The sequence below is a fragment of the Aedes albopictus genome, chromosome 2 (genome assembly GCF_035046485.1).
Source record: "Aedes albopictus strain Foshan chromosome 2, AalbF5, whole genome shotgun sequence".
Taxonomy (NCBI): Eukaryota; Metazoa; Arthropoda; class Insecta; order Diptera; family Culicidae; genus Aedes; species Aedes albopictus.
Window position 1 is genome coordinate 499,171,172 of NC_085137.1, and position 13,160 is coordinate 499,184,331.

Sequence of the window (13,160 nt, forward strand, 5' to 3'; positions counted from 1 at the left end):
TTACCCGAACGGTTCTAACTTCGCGAAAAATTATTCAATCGAGCCCAATTTTGTACCAATCATGCACATATAACAGGTTGACGAACAGTCAAAATTTGAGATTTTTTGATGCACTCTATGAAAAGTTACAACATGTTGAATTTTTTTGTGGGAGAAAAAAAAGTTGCCTATCCCAAACATTTTGGCAACCCCCTGTGCTTATTTAATCTAGTATGTGAAGCTACATGGCTTTGGATCAGTGTGGTGTAGTTGTTCATCGAATTTAAGGACAAACGTATTGAAATCCCGCTTCCTCAGTGCATCAGAACTTCAAACGCACAAATCTCAAGAAGCAAGCTTCAAACAACAGTGCATATTATTATTCTGTTCTTGCTCACTTGTAATAAGCTTAAAATAAGAAGCTCAGGTGCGCTGGTTTTGTTTACGAAGAGATTTGTGCTTTAGAAATCGTGAGTAGGTGCAAAAGTAGGCCATTGTGGTGGCCATTTTGGGATTCTAACAAGTCTGTCTTTAAGCTATTTTTTTATTGTTATAGTCATTTTGTTCAATGACCATTGGGCGCGCAGTTTTTTGATACCCGCTTATTTGGCTTACATTATCACATGTTAAACATCAAATATGTTCATTTTTAATTTGCAGTGCTAGAATATAGACATTGACTGATACACCGTCATGAAAAAATAATCAAAAAAAATAATCCCATATTTAGCGTGTAATAGTGCCTTAAACTTTTCGCATTTTTTCCTGCCGCACCCTGTATTTTCCGGAAAAAAAACCGGACCCTTCATTCTCTCGTTGTTTTCAAACCAACATCAATAACAAGATTTTGTTACAAAAACGCATCATCTCGTTTCTAATTATATGAATATGTTCATTTCTAGCTAGGTATAGAAAAGGAATATTCATATTTGACACAGCAATTTGACACATGCAAATTCGTAGAAAAGCAGAAATTTGTTTGTCTACAAAAGTGTTAGGTCCTTGTCAAATGTTAGACGAGATTTTCGTAAGTAAACTGTATAAGCCACCAAAAGTAATAAACTTGAGTTGATTATGTTAAGCAAACGCTCAGTACATCACTTTAACTGACAGTACAGTATATGAAATTAAAAAAAAAATAACCAAACGATGTAGTCAGTATAAGCATTCGATAGAAGGAAATGCACTTGAAATAAAGTCAAATTTTAACAGAAATTCAAGGATTACTCAATAAACAATATAAGACAATTCGTTCAATGTTACACTCTAACACATTTATCTAGTTCATCATTTATTTAGTTCATCAATTTAAATGGTTTCATAAAAGTTTTCCGCCATAGTATGCTTCTGATTAGCCGACCTGAGATAATCAGCTCTCTGTTCATTAAGATTTTTCGTCATGTTCTTCCTGTACTTGTCCAGCTGCGCATAGCTGAGCACACTGTTCGCCGCATCGTTGCCCATCAGACACGTAAACAGATGCGGCCTGGCGACGATCAATTCGTAACTTCCGGCGTTACCCATCCGGGCGGTTCGCCCCCTGTAGCGAGACTCCGAATGTTCCATCAATGAGAAGAATGTTTGAATCACATGAATTCCACCGTTTTCCTCCACTGCCAGACTGGGCTCGAAGTCCACTGCACGTGCCATTTCACGGGTCGCCAGGGTGACGGTGCGAGGTACGCCTGCTTCATGGACGTAACGTTCCCAGTTCGAATCTTCTGTTATCACGGTGAGCTCGTTTAAGCGATCAATCTGCTGCTTGAATTCCAGGCTGAACTGTTTCAATACGGTATAGTTGCCGAAGAATACGACCACCGATCGGTTTTCCTTGATAATGTCGTTGATGCGAGTGAATATCGCTTTTCTCCACTCGGATGGGCTGGAGAGACATTGGAAATGTTCCTGCTGATTGAACTTCAGCTTGGATGATCCAAAGAAAGACGGCAGTAGGGTGTTTTGCGTTATTGGTTTGAAATCTTCCAACCTTTCCGTGCAACAAAGAACGAGGGGGTAGTAATCCAATATTTTTGCGTACGAAAATGTTGAGAAATCCAAGGGCAAATATCCAAAGTTGGCGAAACCATTTACATTCTGCACGAAGTTATCCTTTTTCAGTTGGAAATATTTGAAAGCGTTGAAGTATTGGCAGTAATAGTTGGAACAAAACTCGCCCAGTTCCTTTTGACATTGAAAAGCACCGTTGGAATCAAGGTTGCAGTTTGGGGAATATTTGTAATCTTCATGTCCGCTGTGGACGTCTTTGGCAGTTTTCACCATTTCACTTAACTGAAGTGCAAAGAACGTTTTATTGGTGAACATTAACTCCTTCGGGCCGTGATGATCAATTGAGAGCAGTTTATAGGAACCTGGACGCTCGATGAGAGCCTTTAGTGTTTCGATATCTGGATCGCTCGATGACTGCACAAAGGATTCTATTTGACACTCAATGTCCTCTCTACCAGCTTGGACAAACTCCCAAATTTTTTGCTGGATCTTTCCAAGTCCTGTGATCTCCGGGGCGAACACATTATAATTCATTAGTCCACAGTGCTTGTCCAAAAAGACGTCAAACTCGTTCATCAACAAAACGGTATTACTCAGATCAGCACTGCCTTGAGTGTCGATGCCTGCCGATTCGTAAGGGATTCCAATACATTTGCTCACATACAGCCACGCCTTCTCGGAATAAGAGCGCATCCGCTCATCCGCCAGGTCGTCGATAGTTCTATAATAAATCTTCGATTTGATAGCAAATGCGTCATATAAATCTCCGAGCTGAGCAGCATCGCGTTTGGCCAAATGTTCACTGTGATACGCTATTTCCACTTTATGGCCAAATAAGGCCAGAACTGTTGCAACCAGCCCCAGTACCAACGATTTTCCTTGTTCGGTCAATACTTGCGCTAGGTGATTTTCAACGCCAAGGACCTTATTGTCCACACACAAAAGTCTTAAAATGGTGAGAATTTGAAGCGAATGTGACATCACAAACTTTCCTGTGTTGAAGGAATCCACCGTTGTTAGTACAGACCACACAGCTCTTACACCAGCAAGGATCAACGGAATAGAGTTCTGCTTAAATCCCGCAGTCCACTTGGTAGTCTCCATAGGGCAAATCTTATCCTTAACGTGGCGGACTATGCGCTTGATCTTGTCGGCATATTCCAAGTCATTGCACTCACGAATGTGCTTCTCGAATTGTCCAACATACAGCTTGAAAGCATTCTTCAGTAAATCCTCTTGGCAGTTTTTATTAAGAGTGGTGAACAGACCAATCGCCTTATCGACATCGATGATGTGCTGGTTACGAGTGTATCTGAATGATTGCTTCAAGAGAGCCAAACGCTTTGTAAGGCTAGAAATCGAACCACATTCCTTAATGATGCTTTTGAACGGCTTCGTCCTTTCCTTGTAGAACTGCATGAAGTTTGGATAGTTCGGTTGCTCCTTTAGGTGAAAAAGAGAAGTTCTGATGGCGTCGATCAATGCTATTGAAACATTCAATTGGTCAGTTGCTGTTAAAGGTACTCCGTTGTTCCAACTACGCTTTTCCAGACTAAGAGCAATGTAATCCAGGAGCGTTTTTACGATTTCCACCTGATAATGCTTCGGAATGACTTCATTGGTACAAATTTCTATGAATTCATCGTATTTATCTTCGATCACCAAAAAGCAATCGTTGTCAGGTCCACGTTGTGCTTGGATCGCTTTCTTCTCGAATAGCGTTTTACAAATCTTCTCATTGTGCACACGTACGTACCATTCGAAACTAAGGGCCTCCAAATCCATGGCAAGTTCGTTGAATGCTCTGAAGAATGTGGTTACTTCGTCCACGGAAACATCTCTATCCAAAGCACACAAAACAATGTGAAGAAGCTTCGATTGCAGTTCATTCAGATGGACAGCAAGATACTTTCCGTTCAGCTTATTCATCAGTTTGGAAAATCCACTTTTGCTCCAAGTCCAGCAGTCCTGGAATACACTTGCCAAATCTTTAAGTCCAGCGTAATCTGTCTGACTTTGTCGGATTGCTTGGCATATGAAGGGTAACTGTTTCCGAAGAATGTCTTTACCAATCTCGTCTTGTTCTGCTCCGAATTTGTTCTGCTCAACCACCGCTGCAAAATCCAAAATGATGTGCGCTACCATGCGCATGGAGTCCTGCACTTCCGTTTGTTGACCGATCGATACAAGAAACTGGAGGAATGTTGTAAGCATTTCTGAAAACTCATCGATGCGCTTAAAGTCACGCCGAAAGATACAAATCATCCCTGCGTCCACCATACATGACCATACGGTTTGTTCACTTTGAGAAAATGTAAAACTTTTGAAGAGCTTGATCTTGCGGTCGTAGATTGACAAGGTATCAGTTGGATTTCCCGGTTCAAAGCAAGCTGCAAAGACAACCAGCATGTGCAGTTGATTGACTAAACATTTTTCTACGGGAGTTTTGGTGGTAATTATTGCATCCGGTGAAATTTTCCAATGCGTGCGTTCAAATGCGATGGAGTTTTGTATAGCTAGTTTTGATTCAACACGGGTTGATATCTCAATTAAGCTTTTGCATACATAGAAATAGATTTCATTTACTGCTGGCAACGATTGGCTACAATCGAAAGCTCTTATCCTTTTTATATAATTTCGGATGATGACTGGCAACGCTTCTTGCAGCACTTTTCCTTTCAGTTTGAACTCCATATCACTGAAAATTTTCACGTCAGCCATTGTAAGCAATAAAAAGCGATCAGCGTCCATTTTTTTCAGCTCGTTTTCCATTAGGGGTGAACACGATCCCAGCAGAAGATTTCTATGTTTCTCCATCACTGCTTTGAAAAAGTCCTCCAGCATCTGCTTTTCTTTATCCAAACCAATCGCCCATTTATCATCCCTAAGGAAGATGCTTCGATCCCTCAGGCAGTTTTGCATAGCAGAATACATCACGATGTCCACTTTTAAGCTTTTGCAGAACATAGATTTATTGGAACACATTTCTTTGCAAAAGTCAAAACCGACGTCATAGCAATGCTTTTCGGCCAGACGTCTTATCTCAAACAATTGTCCACTTTTAGAGCACTGTCCACATTCATCACCATGTTCAGCAAGCTTCTTTTGAATAGAGCTTGCCAAATCACAAATTTTTCGTCGCAGTTTATCTTCATGTACTTTTTCAGTTATCACTAGTCCTAACAGAATCTTCTTCGCCTGTTGAAAATCACTGACACTGTTCAGCTCGGCGGACGGTTCAACCGATACCTGAGCCACATAGTCCGACCCGATGGTGACCAAACGTTGCTCCCCGTGCAACTTCCAATAAGTGCTTCCGTAGCGAATCTTGGCCGAATACGGTAATCCTTCGTCACTTGAACTTCGCAACTTTATGTACTGATCTTTGGTAGGACTCATCAGCATTTTGCGCTGCATTAAACACTTGTCCGGGCTAGCTTCATTTGTAGAAGCTTCCATATCCGACTGCAAAATGGTCCAATTGTCGCCCGACGTTGTCCCATCGGGGCTTTGAGCATCGCGATCAACCGAAGCCATTGTTATGTTATCTGGAAGCGCAGAATTCAACTCGTTATGAGCAAGTTCGAGCATTTGTTTTGATTTTAAAAGGTAAACAACAGCAACCTACCGTCAGCGTTTTCACTGGATTTGAAATTGAAAATGATTTTTTTTCTTTTGCGTATCACACTCACTCCGTACGATATGTTAATCAGAACTGATGCCGAGAAGCGCAGACTCGCCAGTTATATCCTTTGCACTGTTTATACCCATACAACTTCAAAAAGGTACCCCAAGTCGGTAGAGAGAATTTGTTGTCGCTTTCTCTGCCCTGTTCTTCTTGTGATTCTTTCTCTTTTTGTTTGAGGCGAAACGGTTGGTCCTTACGCAGATACCTATCCCGCACAAAAAGGCACCTATATACGAAGGGTGAGCGAGCAGTACCTACACAATCTGGACTTCACTGGAAATAAAGATTCGAAGTGAAAACGACCATTTTGCTTCTTATCTGCGCGGAAACACCAAGAATGACAGAATGAAAATGCCCGTTCCGGAGTGTGTTTGGAAGTCTGAATTCTTGCTGGATGCCAAACTCAAATCCAATTCGAATTCCAACTGAACGCACACTATGAAGCGAAAGCAGTCGTTTGAAGATGTTTGCAACTCATCAGTGAGACCCGCGAGAACGGGAGCTTCTTTTTTCCATGCTGGTAGTCGTCTTCCATTTTCTGTTTCGGTCAATGTTTACGACCAGATGATAGGATTCGCGCGCAATCACTTTGGCGCATATTAATTGCGCTAGTGTCGTATGCTGAAGTTTGCGTTTGGGGGTTACTTTCATGATGTCGAAGCATTGTCGGCTTGTATCATTTTGTTAGTTTTAAATGGTGGACGTGACTCGTTGGGTAGGACATTTCTCATTGATTTGCATTGAATAGAAGATTCCAATCGGATAATACTTCCAATGTATATGTATGACAATTTCTTGTTTAGATCATTGATGCTTTAGGCCATTTTATTTGCGATACTTTAGAAGTGCCTATGTCTATGAGTTTTATTAGTACAGGTATACCTCGATTTAGTGGACATTTCAATTTTTGAAATGTCTATAAAATCGAATTTTACATAAAATTGAAGCATTTTTTTTAATTTTATTTAAATTTTATACCAAAATGTGCCAAAACATATAAAAACTGCATGAAAGTTGAGTTTTCGATAAAAGGCTCGGAGTTTTTGGCATATATTAGTAATTCTCGCTAAGTAACGAATAAACCACTATCTCGCTATTTTGTTACGATCGAAATCTTTTGTCCAAAACTACGTGGGATATAGACAAAATGATCGGGACAGGCAAAATTTTCACTTTTCAAAAAATGTTCAACTAGCTGTAATTTTTCGAAAAGTACATCAAATATTCTCAAATTTTCACTTAAGTTGATCAACACTGTAAGTTGATCCATTAGTGGTCAAAATTTGGAAACGTTCAAGCTATTCCGCACGAAGTTATGAAGTTTCTAGAAAAAGGTAGAATCAGCCGATAGCTAACTTTAAGCTGTTATATCTCCGAATTCAATGAACCGAATGCAATGATTTTTTTTACCATTTATGACTCATAAAATGAGCTCTGAAAAACAAGAGAAAAAGTTATAGCGATTTCATTTATTTCATGGTTTCTTTCCTTCAAAACATAGCTATATTGAAGTCAATTGGAGGGAATTGGAATGAACTATAATTAGCATCTTGAAATTTGAAACGATTTTGAAATTTTGGATAATTTGGTGTTTTATGAGAAAAATAATCTAATCGTTATAATTTTCTTTCGTGTCAAGAATTTTATTGTAAGTCAAAAGTATTTTAAAGCTTATTCCTCTCTCTCCTCTTCTTGGCGTAACGTCCTCACTGGGACAAAGCCTGCTTCTCAGCTTAGTGGTCTACGAGCACTTCCACAGTTTTTAACTGAGAGCTTGCTCTGCCAATGACCATTTTGCATGTGCATATCGTGTGGCAGGCACGAAGATACTCTATGCCTAAGGAAGTCAAGGAAATTTCCTTTACGAAAAGATGCTGGACCGACCGGGAATCGAACCCGTCACCCTCAGCATGGTCATGCTGAATACCCGTGCATTTACCTCCTCGGCTATACGGGCCCTTCACTATATTATTATATAAGTCATATACAGGGGATAGACAAAATGATCGCGACAGGCAAAGTTTTCACTTTTCGAAAAATGTTTAACTAGCTATAACGTTTCGAAAAGTGCATCAAATATTCTCAATTTTTTACTGTAAGTTCATCAACTAGTTGTGTATCAGTGGTTCATGATTGGAAAAGATCGGACCATTCTTCACGAAGTTATAAAGATTATTGGAAAAGGTAAAATTATCCGACAGCCTACTTTGAGCTGTTATATTTCCGGATTCAATGAACCGAATGCAATGAAATTTTGACCATTTATGACTTATGTAATGAGCAATGAAAAACCATTGACTTAACTGAATATTCTTGACACGGAAGAAAACCATAACGATTAGATTATTTTTCTAATGAAACACCAAATTATCCAAAATATCAACATCGTGCAAATTATAGTCTATTTAATTGCCCTCTAATAAACTTATATATAAATGTATTTTGAAGAAAAGTAACTACTTAGCCGCCAATAAATTGAAAAAGTAAAGGAATGCATATTAAAAATATACCAATTTATTAAAAAATCATGAAAGAAATAAAATCGCTATAGCTTTTTCTCTTGTTCAAAATTTAACAGCTCAAAGTTGACATAATTAAATTAATTAATTATCGATTTTTGCGGCTTAACCAGCCGAATGAAAGTTTTACTTTATTCCAAAAGCTAGACTTTACATATACTGGCGTGAGTGAGAAATGGACAAATTGAGGTGAAATTTGCGAAAAAGTTACTCGTCCTCTCGGTGAGACTCGAACTCACGAGTAGGAGTCGTGAGTTCGAGTCTCACCGAGAGGACGAGTAACTTTTTCGCAAATTTCACCTCAATTTGTCCATTTCTCACTCACGCCAGTATATGTAAAGTCTAGCTTTTGGAGCTCAAAGTTGACTATCGGATAATTTTACCTTTTTCAAGAATCTTTATAACTTCGTGGAGAATGGCCCGATCTTTTCCAAATTTGAACCACTGATACACAACTAGTTGATGAACTTACAGTAAAAATTTGAGAATAATTGATGCACTTTTCGAAAAGTTACAGCTAGCTGAACATTTTTTGAAAAGTGAAAATTTTGCCTGTCCCGATCATTTTGTCTATCCCCTGTATGCTCAAAATTTCATTGCAAAATTCATTGAATCCGGAGGTATAAAGTTGGCAGTCGGATAAGTCTACCTTTTTCTAGAACCTTCATAACTTTGTACAGAATAGCCCAATCTTTTCCAAATTTTGACCGAAAAGTTACAGCTAGTTGAACTTTTTTTTATCCTGGAGTTTCTTTACGAATTTATTCATAAATTCCTCCAAGGATCCCATCTGAAATTCCTCAAGGGGTTCGGAAGTTTAGAGATTCTTGACAAGCACTCGATAGAGCGTGGTTACTGGTTGTGCTATATTTGCCGAACGATCTTTCTGTATGAGTAGTGTAGTCTGCTCGGTCGCCTTTTGTTACAATTCTGAGATGTTTAATAAAATTAGGTGAACCCAGAATTATCAACTCTACTACGGCGGTCTCCAAATAAAACTTTCCACACCGATGATATGTTACAGAATATTTAAGAAAATCTTCCATGTGTTCCTCCAGAAGGGTCACAAAGAATTATTTAACGAAATTTGGCAAGAATTGCTTCAAAAATTTCTACATGATTTTTCACAAATCATTTCAGAGATGTTTTGAGCAATTCACCCAGGCATAACTTCAGAAACTCCTCTAGTCATTTATTTATAAATTTCTCTAGGCATTCGATTGGAGAATCGTTTGGAGATTTCTTTGGAAATTCTTCCTAAATTCTTGTAAATCATCTTTCTATTTTTGTTTGCAGAAACTTGTCCGAGTATTCGGCCGAAAAATGCCTTAAGGATTCTTTCAAAAAATATTCCATGGATTTATTTGGAAATTTTCTTCAGAGATTTGTTTAGAAATTCTTTTTATTCTACATTTATTCAGAAATTTCTCCAGAGATTCCTCAAATAAAAATTTCTGCGATGCCTTCATATACTATTTTTCAGAAAGTGTTTCAAAAGTTGCTTCAAAAATATGAACTGGGGTTACTTTGGAAAATCTGCGAAGGATTTCACCAAAAAATCCTACAGCAATTTCTACCGAAATTCCACTAGTGATTTCTCCAGAAGTTTCAGAAAGAGTTGTGTATGATTTTTTTTGTAGAAGTTCTTCCAGGGATTTTCAGGATTTTCAGAAATTTTCCATTTTTCGAGACTTTTTTAGATTTTTTCCGAACAGTCCTACGGAAATTCCTTTAAGCATTCTCTCAAACGATCCCCCTAGAATTTATTTCAAAACTTTCTCCGAGGTTTGCTTCAGAAATTGCTCTCGAGAGTTTTTTTTTAATCTGAATTTCTGTCAGAAAAACTTCCTGGGATTTCTCTAGAAATTACTCCAGGGACTCTTTAAAAAATGTGAAAATCCCTGAATGGGTCGATTTTCTGCTGGGATTCCTGTAGAAACTACCCTGAGGGTTCCTTCAGAAAATCTCCCATGGCTTTTGTCATAAATTCGACTGGTATGCAATTTCTTCAAAAATATCTCCAGATTTTCCTCCAGAGATTTCTTTACAAATTTATCCATTACTTTGAAAAACACTTCCACAGATTTTTTTGATAATTCTTTCATAGAGCCTAGCTGAAATCCGTCCAAGGATTCTTTAAAAAAATCTTTCACGAGTTCCTAAAAAACTTTTTAAAACTGCTCATAGATTAACTTCACAAATTCATCCAGGAAATCCGAAAGAAATTCAGTCAGATTTTTTTTACAAAATCTTCTAGGGATTCCTTTAGATTTTAGAATGTCATTTTAAAACTTTTCCAAGTACTCCTAAAGAAAGTATCCATGCAGTTTCCAAAAATGTTGCATGGGTTCGAAAAATCTTGCATAGATTATCCCAGAAATTCAGCAACGAATTTCTTCGGATTGCTTTAATAGAGATTCCTTCAGATATTTTTCAAAGCATTCGTCTAGAAAACCTTCCATGAAGTTTTTCAAAAAAATCCATGAATATTTTTATAGAATATGATTCAAATTTTGAAGAAGTTTTGAGTTTCTGATTCTCAATGTACAAGAGATTATTAAGGAAATTCCTTAAGTTTCTTCACATTCTTTTAGATATTGCTTCAAGACATTTCTCTTCCAGAAATTGCTCCAAGGATTTCTTAAAATAAAAAAAGGCTTAGGAAATATTCCAAGGATTACTTCCAAAATTTTTCTACAAATTTTGCAGACTTCTACAGAGGATTGCTATGGAAAGGCTAGACACTCGTGCAGAGATTCCTGCAGAAATTGGCACAGAGTTTTCATCAGAAATTCCGCCTGGTGTTCCTCTATATATTTTATCAGAAATTCCTCCAGGATTTTCTCCGAGCATCTCTAAGAATTCCTCTATGGGTTTCTCATGAAATTCATTTAAAAAAATGTGATGTAAAATTTTGTTTTGGGGATTTCTCCAGGATTTATTTTTTCAAAAATATCTCAAAGGTTTTGTGGATTATTCCAGCAGGAGTTTCCAGGTATTCCTTCCGGAACTTCTTCAGAAAATCCATCCTTGAATTTGAAAAAATATTCCTTTTTTTAAGAATTTATTTAGAATTTTCTTCAGATTTTTTTTCAATGCCTCTGACATTTCTTCAGCGATTCTTTCTGAATTATGTTTAGATACTTGTTCAATGTTACTAGAATTACTTCAGAAATTTCGGCAGGGATTTCTTCAAAAGTTGTTCCATTATTTATTTTAGATTATTTTAGAAGTTTTTCCAACAGTTCCTCAAGAAAGATTCCTCCAGGAACTCATCCTTGGGAATGTGCACCTGAAGGGACGCTGAAATCGGGGAACCTCTTGACTAACTAGCTCTGATTCTACCATGACAGCACTGGAAATAATTTATCACACATCTTACCAGTAATCAGCCGAAGCATTACAATGACCTTTTTGTGGAATTTGCTACAAATTTTGGAATTCAATCAGCAGGCATCTACCAAAAAATCTCAGGAATATAGTACAATTCTCGGTGAGGAAGTCATTCGAAATGTTGAAAAAAGTTTGTTAGAAATTTTTGAGGGAAGATCTGGTGAATGAGCCGTTAGCATGCATCCGCCAAAAATGTTGTCATTTCTAAGAGATCTGGGAATGATCTCCAGGATCAATTTAAGAAAGAACTGCTGGAGTCTTCCTATACATCCTAGAGGAATTCAGGAAAGAATTCCTGGAAGAATCCCAGAAGGTACTCCAGGAGGAATCTCGGAATTTTAAGAAGAAGGAATCTCAGAAGAAGCTCCTTGAAAAATCCCAGAAGACTCTTGAAGAAATCCTAATCGGACGGAGTGAATTCCGAAAGTAACTTCTGGAAGAATACCGGTAGAAATTACGGATGAAATTTCTGAAAGGGAATATCTTTGAAGAACTCTTGGATAAATCCCATAAGCAACTCCTGGTCAATCTTAGAAAAATTTGGAGGAATCCCAGAAGAAACTCCGGGAGGTATCCGTGAAAAAAGACTTCAAGACTTCAACACCTTGAGGAATCTCAGAAAGAACTCCTCAAAAAAACCAGAAAAAAACTTTTAAATAAAAAAAATAAAACTGCTGAAGGAATTCTTAAAAAAAGGGAAATCATTAAATGAACTTCTTGACGAATCCAAGAAGAAACTGCTTTAGGATTCCCAGAATTAATTCCCGGAGAAACACCTAAAGAAACTGCTGAATTAATTTCAGTAGGAGCTCCTGGGAGTCGTCGAAGGAACCACCCGAGAATCTTAGGAAGAACTTTTAGATTAATCTCTGAAGACACTCCTGGAGGAATTTCAGAAAGAGCTCCTAAATGAATCTCAGAAAAAAAACTCTAAGAAGAATCTGAAAAATAATTTCCGTAAGAAAATAAAAAGAAATTTATGGGGGAGTTCACAAGGAATATCTGAAGGGATGCCTGACGAAATTTATGGAGGATTATCACTCTGCAACAGGCGAATTTGCTACTAGCTGAAGTTCACCTAGTTGCCTATGGCTGTATATATAAAAATAAATAAACAAAAAAAAAATTATCAGTTATTTTATAGTGATGAAGACGTATGGTCATTACATACAAAAACGGCTTGAAGAACATTTCTAATTTTTCGATATGTTAGATTTGTTATGTAAAAATAGTTCAATAGCGGATGTTTTATGTAACTGTCAATGAAGCACGGCAAAAGATTACGCCAATGCATTTCATGTTCAATAACAGGGAAGGAGACTTGTTGACTAGGTTGCTAAGAATGGCGAGATCCTGATCGAACTTTAACACTCCTACGATGTTACCTAGGGGCACCATTATGATGTAGCGCACGTTCAGTGAGCCTATCTGGGTCATATTAACCGCAAAATCTTACTTGAATTAAACCTAAAGTGACCAGACGTTCCGCGTTTCGCGGGACAGTCCCGCATTTTGACCAAATGTCCCGCGACAAATTATGTCCCGCGAAATGTCCCGCGTTCGTCTCAAATCGT

At 37.9% G+C, this 13,160-nt stretch overlaps 2 protein-coding genes across 8 annotated transcripts in view; both read right to left on the reverse strand.

Annotated features, from left to right (window-relative positions):
* LOC109622511 (uncharacterized) overlaps positions 1 to 13,160 on the reverse strand; it is a 112,374-nt gene that overhangs the window by 76,784 nt on the left and 22,430 nt on the right. The window lies entirely within an intron of this gene.
* On the reverse strand, positions 1,232 to 6,532 carry LOC109408862 (uncharacterized). Its single transcript, XM_019682234.4, has 2 exons — positions 5,615 to 6,532; positions 1,232 to 5,534 (listed from the first exon to the last, which is right to left on the reverse strand). The coding sequence occupies exon 2, from the start codon at positions 5,521 to 5,523 to the stop codon at positions 1,288 to 1,290; it is 4,236 nt and encodes a 1,411-aa protein (XP_019537779.4). The 5' UTR covers positions 5,524 to 5,534; positions 5,615 to 6,532; the 3' UTR covers positions 1,232 to 1,287.

Coding starts and splice junctions, on each gene's coding strand:
- LOC109408862 (XM_019682234.4), bottom strand. CDS start 5,523: ATGGCTTCGGTTGATCGCGATGCTCAAAGCCCCGATGGGACAACGTCG.